Source organism: Cydia amplana, chromosome 14 (genome assembly GCF_948474715.1).
Source record: "Cydia amplana chromosome 14, ilCydAmpl1.1, whole genome shotgun sequence".
Lineage (NCBI taxonomy): Eukaryota > Metazoa > Arthropoda > Insecta > Lepidoptera > Tortricidae > Cydia > Cydia amplana.
The window spans coordinates 8,460,903-8,474,284 of NC_086082.1; the positions used below are offsets into that span (position 1 = coordinate 8,460,903).

General features: G+C 37.6%; 1 protein-coding gene across 1 annotated transcript; it reads right to left on the reverse strand.

Annotated features, from left to right (window-relative positions):
* Positions 1-1,560: 1,560 nt before the first annotated feature.
* LOC134654085 (fatty-acid amide hydrolase 2-A-like) lies at positions 1,561-13,382 on the reverse strand. Its single transcript, XM_063509503.1, has 6 exons — positions 12,871-13,382; positions 7,073-7,292; positions 5,754-5,886; positions 5,133-5,257; positions 2,721-2,855; positions 1,561-2,531 (listed from the first exon to the last, which is right to left on the reverse strand). The coding sequence occupies exons 1-6, from the start codon at positions 13,063-13,065 to the stop codon at positions 1,762-1,764; spliced, it is 1,578 nt and encodes a 525-aa protein (XP_063365573.1). The 5' UTR covers positions 13,066-13,382; the 3' UTR covers positions 1,561-1,761.

A 13,382-nucleotide genomic window follows, 5' to 3' on the forward strand; every position in this document is an offset into this window, starting at 1 on the left:
AATTGAAGATGGTAAAGTTTAATGAATAGTAATTCACTCTACCTATCTAATGAATAGCACTGCTGCAGAACCTAATATTGACTCATCAAAATTGTATCTTTATTCTTTAAATAAATACAGGTATAAACCATACCACTTTGTATGCTCTCATATTATGTAAAATAAGAACTGAAACGCCGATATGCAACACAATTAATTATATTATTATAATAAACGCGAACACACGTTAATTCGGTAAAGAATATTGCAAAAATGAAAAGCTTGACAATGGCCGCTGCTTATATAGGTCGCAGGAAACTCAAAACGCGCGATGTGTGCAGCGCAGCGCCATCTACCATGATATTGGGTAAACTTTCTCGCTTGCCGCAACATACTCCCGCCTAAAGGATAGCAGAATCCTTTCTTCTCACATCTGGTAGTGGGCAGAGCTTCGAAATTGAGCGGGTGAGCACTCCAGTTGCTGTGCGGACTTCGTAGACTCGTGTCACGTTGTCTTGTCCAGGGTACTTCTGTAAAACTCTACCTAGTAGCCGTCTACTCGGAGGTAATCTGTCATCCTTGATTAGTACTAAGTCTCCGACGTTAAACTCTTGTTTTCTGATTTTCCACTTCGGTCTCTCTTGTAATCTTGTTAGAAATTCAGTTTGCCATTTTCTCCAAAATATTTGTAGCATTTTTTGAATGTTTTGCCATCTCGATAGTGAATTTGTCTTATGTGGTGTCAAATCTCTCTCTATAATCATTTTCCTACGTGCCTAACTGCCTACACGAAATGTATTTATTGTGATTGTGATCGTGACTGTGGTACCGGGTACCGTCTACCGTGGAGTTGACAAGTTCCGGTATCTTGGATGCACCATTACCGATACAAACACCAGGGAGGAGGAGATCAATATTCGCATCCAAAACGCCCTGCGATGCAGTGCAGCCCTCCATAAAGTGTTGGTGTCTAGGATTTTCAGCAGAAATACTAAGTTAAGGATATATAAGACCGTTATCCGACCAATCCTTATGTATGGCTGTGAGGCCTGGACACTAACACAAAAAGAGGAAAGTCAGCTCCTGGTAGCGGAAAGGAAAATCTTTCGTAAGATCCTGGGACCTATCAAGAGAGACAACGGCACCTGGAGGATAAGGAGGAATGCCGAAATCGTGGAGTTTGTGTCCGGACCCAATATCATCGGTGAAACGAAATCCCACAGACTTCACTGGTTCGGGCACCTATTGAGAATGGGAGAGGACCGAGCTGCCAAGAGGGCGTACCTGGGAAGACCGACTGGTGGCCGCCCGGTAGGTCGGTCCAGATACCGCTGGGGAGACAGTGTGGAAGCGGATCTGCGTCAGCTTCAAGCCGATAATTGGCAGGAAACGGCGCAGGATCCGGAAAAATGGTGTGCTCTCATTTCGGAGGCCAAGATCCCCTTTGGGTCGCTGAGCCGTAATAGTTAGTTAGTTAGTTAGTGATTGTGACTAGGTTTTTGTATCCTTTTGGATAGGTATCATAGATAAGGAACGTAGCAACAAACTATCATTGGCCGTAAGTAAATAAGTAGGTAATGAAAAGGTTAAAAAAATCTTTATTAGCATAATTACAAAAATACAATATATATAAGGTATGTGTATATCTATTTGTGATAACTGATAACACATTGTAGAACATTTCTCGACAAAAAGCGAGGCACAGCCTATTTTTTAATCGGTGTATATTGGTAAGGTAAATACATCTCATATGGTCCAATATAAATTTTAAACAAGTTCCATCTATTTAGGTTCTACCCAGCCTCCAAAACCTTTTTCGAGTTCTTCGGCAACAGCTAAACACAATCGGTCATTGTTGTGATTCGCTACCACCTGTATTCCTATTGGAAGGCCTTCGCTGCTTAAACCCAAAGGCACTGTCGTCGCTGGTAAACCGAGGCAGTTAATAATGGCGGTATAACAGAAGTTTAGAGGTTTGAACACTGGCTCGTTATGGTAGGGCGCTGGCGTTGGATGTGTAGGATATAAAAACACACCATCATCACCCAGCATCTCTACAAAAATCTTCTCTAAGCTATCACGTAACTTTAGATAGTGGTTGTACCTCGGACTGCCTACTGGCGTTCCGGAGCGGTCCATCAAAGCGGTGAACAGCCCTATCAAAGTATTTCCCGAACACCCAATGAGATTCTTGAAGATTTCTATAACAATCGCCATCGTACCTTGCTTAGCCATTATCAGACTCTCAAAAGGTTCTTCACTTTTCATCGTTGTCATCCAAATGGGCATTGATTTCTGGAGAAGTTTGATCTGCTTCTCTTCAGCTACTATTTTGTGTTTGAGGTTTAGAAATTCCACAACTTTCTTCATGGCTGCCACGATATCTGGGTCTACGGAATCTATCATTGGAGCCTTGTTACTGAACTGATAGTAAACCTTCAGATTCCCTACGACGACGGGTTTATCTAAAGCAAGTTTGTTTGCGTTATCGCCCGATATAATCTTCAGGAGGGGTTTGAGATCGACCGCATGCCGCGTCATGGGACCGAGACCTGTAAATTACAAAGGTTTCATTAGAATGTAAGAAAAGCTTATATTTACGTATGTATAACGCGAGAATCCTGCTCTAGATTTTAGTCGAAATAAGTTTCATTGTTAATTTCTTGCGCACCCATATTGTATTGTAGTTAATAACGAAATAATCCCTATTGGTTATCGTATACTTCTAAATGTCTACCTACCTAGGTATGAATTCAGCAGATCAGTCTTCGGTAGTGGATATTGTCCAGCATTTGACACTATGTTTCGGGATGGTTTGTGTCCAAATATTCCGTTAAAGAACGCTGGCATGCGGATGGAGCCTCCTATGTCGGACCCTGGAAATATAATTTTACATAGATTTAATTAAGTAAAACATAACAAAAAAACACGTAGGTACATCATATATAAACTATTAAATTTACCTACTGTGAATTGTCACATCAAAATCCTTAGAGACGTGCAGAATTGTAATAACTATTTATAAACAGATCTCCTAATTGGTTTAACATGTTTTGAAGTTTGAATTGGTTTAATATGTATACATTGACTACATTGTATATTGAGTAACATGCTCTGTGCTCTTCAACTTGAGAGTATTATATTATTGAAGGAAGTTTCCTCGTTGTGTTCCACGCCATCGGTGTGTTCTATTTGAAATTGCGATGCTGATTTCTGAATTTCGAATTTGGTAGTAGGGGGTCATCCATTAATTACGTCACACGTTTAGGGGGAGGGAGGGGGTCAAGAAAATGTGACATGTTGTGACATGGGGGAGGGGGGAGTCACAAACAATGTGATGTCACTTTAACTTCATCAGTAACCGAAAATTAGTTTATATTTTTTTATTCGCTGTACAAAAAATATTTTTTATTAAAAAAATAATGCCGAGTTAATATTGTCGATTTCGTTGAAAACAAAATTGCCTAAAATGTGACGTCACACCAGGGTCCCTCCCGGTTTGCAAAATGTGACCAAGTGTGACCTACAATATCACATTATGACATATTTAAACCATAATACATAATATCTCTCTATTCAGCCTTTTTATCTACTGCTGAGTTAGTATTTTCTTTATTACGCTACCCTTCTCGGTCTTGTGCTAATCTCATCCATTTTTTTCCTGTAGGTAACGGTAGATACCATCTGACCATCTAGTCGATGTAGTGATGGGTAGGACATCAATTTAAAATGAGTTTGTATGAGTACCTCATTTTCTAAAATGAGGTGTTACAATGTCTTACTTCAAATGAGGTGAGTTACTAGCATATTTTCAGCATCGACTATTCCATTAATTTCAACAGCGACAATTTTTTTATGGAAGGTTTATGTATAATTTGTTAACCCGTGCGAAGCCGGGGCGGGTCGCTAGTTATTATATAGAAGTGACTAACTTACCACCTCAGATTAAAGTGATGCGCGCGAGTAAATGAGTAAAATGAATAGAGGAGTGAAGTAAGACATTTTTGCGGTACGAAGTACTGCGACAAATTAACAAAATGAGTGGTACAAATGAGGTGCCTCACGAGTGAGCGACTCAACACTAAGTCGATGGTCTCCATGCTGATCTCTTTGACCACCTAGTAACCTCTCTTGCCCAATGTCTCTCTCCCATTTACATCCATGGACTTTCACGTTACCCCTTAGATCTTTTTGTGTGATCATCGTGAATTATTATCTCTTTGATTTATTTTTAAGCAAACTTTATAACACCCGGCATTTTAAATCAAATTATTTGTTTTGAAATATAATCATCTTAATATATTACTTCCTTTGAAACATTTTATACCTATTGAATAAATCTAAATGGCCAACGGGGTTGAAGTTGCAATATTACCCACATATATTAGCTTAACTTGAATAAAACAAAGGATATTCGAAAGGGAAACCGCAACACTAGATGAACATGTGAAGTTCACACCAGAACATAGCCCGATTATTTCCCGTACCTCGTATTTGATTCAGTCGTTCAACTGTAAACCCAACCTTGTTCTGTACTGTCGAAAGTTTACGATACAATTAAGTGTTCCGTGAACAAAGTTTTGTACGGAACACTAAAAAGCTACCTAGATGAATATGCGGGATTGTCAAAGTGATAAGTCGATGTTTCATCAAAAATGCGGACGACCACTTTCATTTGTTTTATCGCTTAAATTGCGGAATTTCGGAAGGTTTCTGTGCAATACTGCTAAAAGTCTATTATAAGCTTATATACGTCCCATTGCTGGGCACAGGCCCCGCCGTCTCATCAAATCATCGAAAAAAAGTTGAGTAATACCATATTCATAATAAAAGACCTTATAAAACTCGAAAGGAACCTCAAGTGGAATACGAATCGCTAAGCTCATTAGCCTGTATGAATTATGTAGGGAATAGGAAGTATACTAACGAGTACCTAGACTTCACGTCAGAAACCTGTTCACATCGGTTACGGAGCGTATTCCCTAGCGGCCCAGTATAAGTGAAACCTTGTTATCCGCAACAGCTGTACTCAATAAGTCATGTCCAGAATTAAATTTATTAGATTCACTTCGGCGGTAACTAACCGTTACCATGGTAACAGCTGGGAATAACCCGTTTGTTTGTTTAATGCACTTGGGATCTAAAGTTCTTACCAATGCCAAATATGCTGCCCGCAGCTCCTTGTAGACACCCCTCGCCCCCAGACGAGCCGCCAACGATCCTTGTGGTGTTGTACGGGTTGTTCGTTCGGCCATGTATGTGGTTGTGAGTTTCCCACCTAAAACATACAACGAAATTGCACATACTATATTATTAAAAGTACAAGTTGTTTGAACTTAGAAAACGTATAGAATGATGATATTTCCAAACGAATAGTAACCGCGTTTGATCCAGCGATAATTTCTACCCCCAGACTCTATTGAAAAAAAAAAAAATTGTTGCACTTGTCGCGATAAGTCTGGTTTCATGAAATAAATACATATTATGATAATAATAATATATGGAACCTAAAATACACTGGAATTTACGAAGTCATGATACTGTTATGATAGTATTGATAGTTGTACCGTGCTGAATTTATTTAATTCACGCATAATGAATAATAAGTATAACTTTAAGAACTGGTTCGAATTGCAACATAGAATATGAAATTTTACTTCAGTTCTGAAGATACAATCGTAATACAATCACACAACTGTTAAAATTTAATGTTGACACATGAACAAAGTTGAAAGGAGTTACTGAGGGATTTTGATTTAGTGCTAGATAATTACCACATGCAAATTTCTGGCACGTTGGTAAGGCCCATGATGATGGCCCCCTTGCTTCGCAGCAGCCTTATACTCTCGGCGTCTTCTTTGGCGATCACATCTTTTCGAAGCACGACCCCAGATGTGTGATGTAAGCCTGTGGAAGTACAATGCAACGTGTTAATCCGATGTCATGTAGAATCAGGGCTAATTACTAGCTTATTTAATTAGTAGGTTTATTCGCTATAACTACGATCGTATTTCTACATTATAAATTTGTAGCAATAGTTAGTTTAGGAAATATTGAACACTATCAAAATTTCAATAATTAGTTACGAGCCTAGACCCTAGAGCTTGGAGGATATAATCAAACGGAGACGCCATGTCTGTAATTTTCTGTACAAAACAGTCTGCCGATTTCTGCGGGGGAGGGGAACGTCAAATGTATGCGTAACGTAAAAATAGCCATGTCAGATAAACGTCAGTCCATACATTGTGTATGACCGTTGGCCGCCTATTTTCGACAGAGGGGAAAGCCTGTTAATGGCTACTCCGTTTAGTTGTATCCTCCAAGCCCTAGAGTAGTCTAGAGTACTCTAGAGGAATAATAAGATAGGTATGATGAATTAATGATTCCTATCGAACAAAAAGTTCTAACATTCTACTACGGCTCAATTCTCGAGGGGTATTTAGATTACGGGTTTCAAAAGATGATGGATATATTATGTTAATGTTATTCCATGCAAGAGATCGATTCTAGAGCTTACAAAAAGAACATGCGGGTGATATCTCACTATCAGTGAGGTATCATAACATATACATTGAAATAATATTTATGCATAACACAGAAACCACCTACTAATAGTAGATACTTGTTTGTCCAATTAACATATGGCGACCATTACGTAGGTACAAACATTTCATCAAGGACGCAATACATATAGGTGCGCCTTATTGGCGGCGTGGGTCTGTCCGTCGTCCAAAATAACGGCATAGCAGAGTATAAATAAAAGCAAACCATTGTTAACATTATTAATGAATCTTATTCTTAAAGTATACAGCTGATGGTTGTTTTAAATACCTACGCGATAATAAAACCGATTTAAGCATTTTAATATTAAAAGAATCATGTCCTATTAAAATTACCTATATTGTAGGTAGGTAGATACTTCGTTACACTTACATTCCAAAAGAAAAGAGAATAATGTATGACATAACATGCTATAGCATCGAACTCGTTTCAACACGAGTACAATTACTGCATACCCTACATATCATTACGCCACTTATCTCACGTAACACGTGATTTAAACAATAAAATACAGTTAAAATGCAACCATTACCTTTAACAGCGATGCAGTCTTTCGTAGTGAAAGGCACTCCTAAGAGAGGCTTCTCGTTTTCCAACTGTGCGGTCGTCATGGTCCCACTGCTTATGAGTTCATCAGCCTCTTTGGCCTCTTTCTTTGCCAGCTCGAACCGGTCTTCCACGAAGCAGTTGAGGGCCGAGTTGACATCCTTGATGCGTCTGATGCACGCTTCGAGTACCTCTACACTTGTGACCTGAAACGAAGGCATCATAAAATGGAAATATGTTTTAGAAGCGAGTATGAATCATGGGGCTATAAAACTGGTGAGGAAATGTTTACTGTCGCGTTTTTTTGTTTAAATAAATTTAGATATTTCATATATGTACATACATATTTATATACTGGTTTGATTATATCCCGTGCAACCTAAGATCACATATTTCACAGTTACGAATTAAGAGCCAACAGGAGCTGAGATTTAAATATTTTAGGTAAATATACCCGTCTCGCTAACGGAAGCGGCTCCTAAAACTAGTGCGATAAGGACAAGGCGAAAAATCCTGCGTAAAAATCTCAAAAATCGAGGTTTCGTACTCGACTGTTTCCTCCTCCAAAACTTAACCAATCGTAACCAAATTTGGAAATCTAAATGATTATGACATTATCTGTGTCGGACCGTTTTGCTTTTTTGGCTAATTGATATAAGTTTTGTATAGCGCGCCTCTCATTGCGGCATAGTCAATTAGGCCATTTTGGCAATTTTTGAAGGGCTCTAGCGCCTTAAAAAACAAAAATATCAAAATATTGATTTGATATTGACAATATTAATCTGTGTTGAAAAAATCATTGCTCTTGCTTCAAAACCCACGGAGGAAACAGTCGAGTACGTTTGTATGGAGAAATGACCACTCCTGTTGGCTCTTAACCATTTTAGTTATGACGGCTACCAGTTAAATGATAGGTCTTACGGCCCGATTCAAACAGAGAAGTCACAGCGGTACGATAACGATCTGTCTGTAAGGGGTCATCCATTAATTACGTCACACGAATTTCTAGGTTTTTTGACCCCTCCCCCCCTCCTTGTCATACATGGTCACATTTAGCAAACCCCTCCCCCCTAGTGTGACGTCATATTTTTTCTACGAAATCGCCAAATCGAATTAAGTAAGTACCTAAGTATTATTAATATTTTATCAAAATATTTGAGACGATATAAATATTAGTAATTTTATAACCCAAAACTGCTTAGGAAAGAAAATTAAACGAATAAAAATTATAATCGTTTTAAAAACTTGTTATTTTAAATGTATACAGCAAATAAAGTAATTTAAATAAATGTTCGGTGACTGATAAAGTTAAAGTGACGTCACAAAGTTTGTGTCTCCCCCCTCCCCCATGTCACAATATGTCACATTTTCTTGACCCCATCCCACCCCCTAAACGTGTGATGTAATTAATGGATGACCCCTAAGATATAAGTCTAACTCACGTTTAGAATAGAATAGAATAGAAATCATTTATTCAGACAACACATCAATACAAACAAAACACATATTGCAAATACAAGGCAAAGATAAACAAATCAGCGGATATAGTATAGAGATGTGAAGCCGAAATGGTCTCCACTCAGCAATGCAGCTGGCACGACTAGCGTGGCCAACGGCGCTGGTTTTCTGTGGAGCCAGCGGAGTGTGTGGACGTTGACGTTGTGGACGACGGGAACAAATAATATTTAATACTATTATAAATAAATATATATCAAAATTATATTATATATAAATATACATAACCTAACTGGTGAGTAACTAAAGTACAATATAGGCAATAATCTGTATTTTTTAAATATAGGGGTTCAGGCAGCAAAACTTTGTTGGCCCAATATGTCACATTTTCTTGACCCCCTCCCACCCCCTAAACGTGTGATGTAATTAATGGATGACCCCTAAGATATAAGTCTAACTCACGTTTAATTTCTAAATTTAGCTAATTGGGGGCAAAGGGAGGTTTTAAATCGAGTAACTTAATTAGATTTTTTTTTATGGTCCTTATACTCGGAGAAGTTTAGTTTTATTCATTTACATAGGTATTTCAGTTCATACGAAAGTCCGACTCGTACATAAGTTACATAACTTTTTACATGACTACGAACTTTTTACAGAGTTCCTATTTTAGTCATTGTTTTTTGCAATCAAATTTCATATTAGGTACCTATAGAAATATCCAATTAGAAATTATCTTCGTGAGTAGTGAATTTCATAATAAATATACTTAGGTGGTGCCTATTTTCATTAGTAAACGTAAACCACGTTGAAAGTTACAGGACAAAGTGAATTGTTATGTACCCCAAGGGTCGAATAATAACGTAGTACATCATTTTATCAGAATTTGGCGTAATTTAGCTACATATTTCGATCGCTTTTCGTGATTACGAAGTCTACGTATTAGTTTTAGTAAGGGAAAACTTATTTATACAAATCCATCTCGATTATGAGCTCTCTTGAGATTCAATGGCAGGGATTTGTGATGGAATTGATAGATGATTGATTTCATGGGGCATCGGTTCCTGGCGAATATATACCTACCGGAAACCTTACCGTAAATATTATAGGTTCCCTATCATCTTAGGTGGGTAGGATAAGTTGAATAGTAATTGTAATTGATTGCTTAACAATTTTAATTATGAAGGAAACAAAACAAATCATTTTAGTTGATTTCGAACCTCGAAGTTAAAGAGGTCTCCATGGAAATACTCGTAATTTAATCATTTCTGTAGGGGTTACCATCCAACTGATAAAAATCACAGAAGAAAGAATGAGCGTACCGATAAAAATGCACCAAATTATTAAAAAAAAATCCTTTCCGACCAACCGTTTTGTAAATATTCGTTTGATTTGGTTCATTTCAGAATAAATTTACAATTTACAGTAGGCTGTTAAAAAGTCAAGATTCCAGCCGAATAATTGAGCCCCGGGCAGGGAATAATTTTACATTGTTTTTAAGTTGAGGTTGAGGGGAGTTGGTTATTTGGAATAGAAACTTCGAATAGTAAAGACGTTGACTGATGACATTGTCACCTTTCACAAAAGTAGGTATCCTATTAATACTTGCTCGTTTTTGCGCTTTTATCGTCTGGCATGGTGACCGTCATGTTCTAACACGTATGTAATATGCTAATATGTAAGTGCGAGACTGACGTGACACATGGACATTCAAATCGTAACAGAATACTGACAGTTTCGTTTTTGGCGTCGAGAACGGCGTCGTCCTAATTGGTTAACTAATATGTCCGTACGACGAACAAACGTTAGTCTTTTCCTGTTTGTTCCCTGTGGGATGAACGTAGCGATGTCTGTCAACTGTGAACGAGTCTACCAATTGCATTAATTAAAATTTTCATAGGTAACTTAATTTGGCCCTCATGTGTAATATACAGTGCGAAAATTTTTGCAGTTAATAATTCAAAATCCACACTTAATATACCTACATATTATTATAAAAGCGAATGTGTGTCTGTTTGTCTGTTATCTCTTCACGCTTAAACCGTTGAACTCATTTATGTACTTTAAATTAGGTATAGAGATAGTTTTTAGTCCCGGGGAAGGGAATATGATAATTTTTAATTAATTATCCTTCAAGGGGATGGAAGTGTGTATGGGGAATGAATAACAAAGTTACTTAAATGTAACTTTTGGTAAGAAATAAATAATGTTTATGTATTTTTTACCACTTAGCCAACCCTTTAGGGGAGAAAACGGGTTAGTAAATTACTAATTCCACGCAGACGAAGTCGCGGGCAAACGCTAGTATTAAGTATATAAAATGCGACAAATGTTGTATTCAAAACCCACCATCATTTTTAAAGTAAGTACCTACATGGAAAAATATACCTATGTATATTTGGTGTAATATAGTACAAGTATTATTATTCCACATCACAAACAGTGTCTCAGTGAGGAATGAGACAGAAAAAAGCGGCCAAGTGCGAGTCGGACTCGCCCATGAAGGGTTCCGTATTTAGGCGATTTATGACGTATAAAAAAAAAAACTACTTACTAGATCTCGTTCAAACCAATTTTCGGTGGAAGTTTACATGATAATGTACATCATATATTTTTTTTAGTTTTATCATTCTCTTATTTTAGAAGTTACGGGGGGGGGGGGACACACATTTTACCACTTTGGAAGTGTCTCTCGCGCAAACTATTCAGTTTAGAAAAAAATGATATTAGAAACCTCAATATCATTTTTGAAGACCTATCCATAAATAATCCACACGTATGGGTTTGATGAAAAAAAAATTTGAGTTTCAGTTCGAAGTATGGGGAACCCCAAAAATTTATTGTTTTTTTCTATTTTTGTGTGAAAATCTTAATGCGGTTCACAGAATACATCTACTTACCAAGTTTCAACAGTATAGTTCTTGTAGTTTCGGAGAAAAGTGGCTGTGACATACGGACGGACGGACAGACGGACAGACAGACAGACAGACATGACGAATCTATAAGGGTTCCGTTTTTTGCCATTTGGCTACGGAACCCTAAAAACATTCGTTAGTAGGTAACATTTTTTTTACCTCTCTCAAATCACTCAACTATCCGACGCACATGTTAGGTTGTCAGCAGAGACAGGTTGACAATCGAGGAACTTGTTTATTGACAGTTACGTACGTTGATTTGAGGAAAACATTAAGAGGCCTTTATATTTGTTGTAGTGACAAATGGAGGTGTTAAATCATCAAAACAATTTGCAAATTAAATATTCATATCATACAATAGTACGTTTAACGGCTACCGTTTTTAATCAAGTTAAAAAGGGAGGATGTTATGTATTATGACGATCGGAGTTGTCAACAAAGCTGGACTTGTGAAAACATAACATTCCATATTGCTCCCCAAACATAATTCGTCCTATACCTACTAATTTGATTGTTATAAATAGGAAATAGGTAACTTTAATTAATGCGTACGATATTTTTAAACAAATGTTCATCGTCATTGTTGTACATGTATCCCGACTCCGTCTGTCTGTTTGCGATAAACTGGGAAAATATAAAATATTACTTACTACAACTAAGATATTGATGCATGCGGTTTTGAATGACGTGTTGATTTATTTTCGGAAGTGGTAAGCGTAAACGTAAAATGTATTTATATGTACAGAAAGCTAAAGGCTGAATAGTAGCGATCTTTATTTGAATTGTAAAGGTAGGTCTAGATAAGTAGATATATGTAGTAGTTCTAATAATCATTCCATCGCGTGCCGACGGCACTTAGTTGCATTTTTGAGTACTTGGAGTCTTTATTTATTTATCAAGCTGAATTAGCAGTGACTTTTACATGGTTTCATGTTTCTTTCAACTACATTTCATATCAATTATATTTTACGAGATTTGGAACAAGTGCAAATAGGACTGGCGTTCAATAAAACGGCATACAAATAAACAAACTGAACGTGAGGATTAAACAAACGCAGACATTTTTTTATTATCAATCTATTAGTCATAGCACAACAACAGCAGAGCTATTATTATTCTTTACAATAAACATTGCAACTCTATTTTGTACACGGCTGTTTTACTCGTACAGCTGCAGGCAATCTAATCTTTGGGTAAGATAACAAACTTTCATAATTAAGTTCCATAACAGTTCTCAATTAAATTTTCAATTATATTGTTCACACCGATAAAAAAGACGATATACTATCCCTGACAACATGATCTTGATAGCACATTAATCATAATTAGGTAGGCACTACTTTCTCAAGTTGACCATTAAAAAAGTATAAAGTAGGTAGACTATTGAATCGTTTTCAATAAGGAAAGAATAACAAACCTCTTTATTCCTAATCCTTCTCGCAACTTCGACCGCCGGTTGCTTCAAGATCTCATCGGTTATCGGCGGTAGCTTCTCCCCTTTCTTCCCATAGTAAAGAGTAAAGAATACCCTCGCTATACTCGCCAGGAAGTACCTCACTGCGTGGAAAACTTTCAGCTTCAAACTGAGCGGTTTAACTTCTGTCGTATCCATGTTTATTTCAAACACACACGCATTGACACGGTCGAGAACGTTTTATTTACACTTATGGAACACTGTTGTGAAGTATGCCGGCCGCTCGCGGAGGACAGTGCGCCGAGGACTGTCGCTGTCGATTCATTCAGTTCGAGTTTGCCTACACGAGTCGAAGCTTACGTCATGGTTTGTGTTGTGTTATGTGCCGTCTCTCTCTGCGGACAGGCTTGACGCCGCGCGGTTGCCAGACGGGGCCGAGTCCTACCGTCGAGTGCACTGACGCGTTTCTACACCATAAAGCTTTTATCTGGCGAATAGAACTGTTTTGATAGTGA

Excerpts from the sequence above, each read along its gene's own strand:
- LOC134654085 (XM_063509503.1), bottom strand. The coding sequence starts at position 13,065 with ATGGATACGACAGAAGTTAAACCGCTCAGTTTGAAGCTGAAAGTTTTC. Across the intron at positions 5,258-5,753 it reads GTGCCAGAAATTTGCATGTG|GTGGGAAACTCACAACCACA; the intron begins GTAATTATCTAG and ends TGTATGTTTTAG. Across the intron at positions 2,532-2,720 it reads TCTGCTGAATTCATACCTAG|GTCTCGGTCCCATGACGCGG; the intron begins GTAGGTAGACAT and ends TGTAATTTACAG.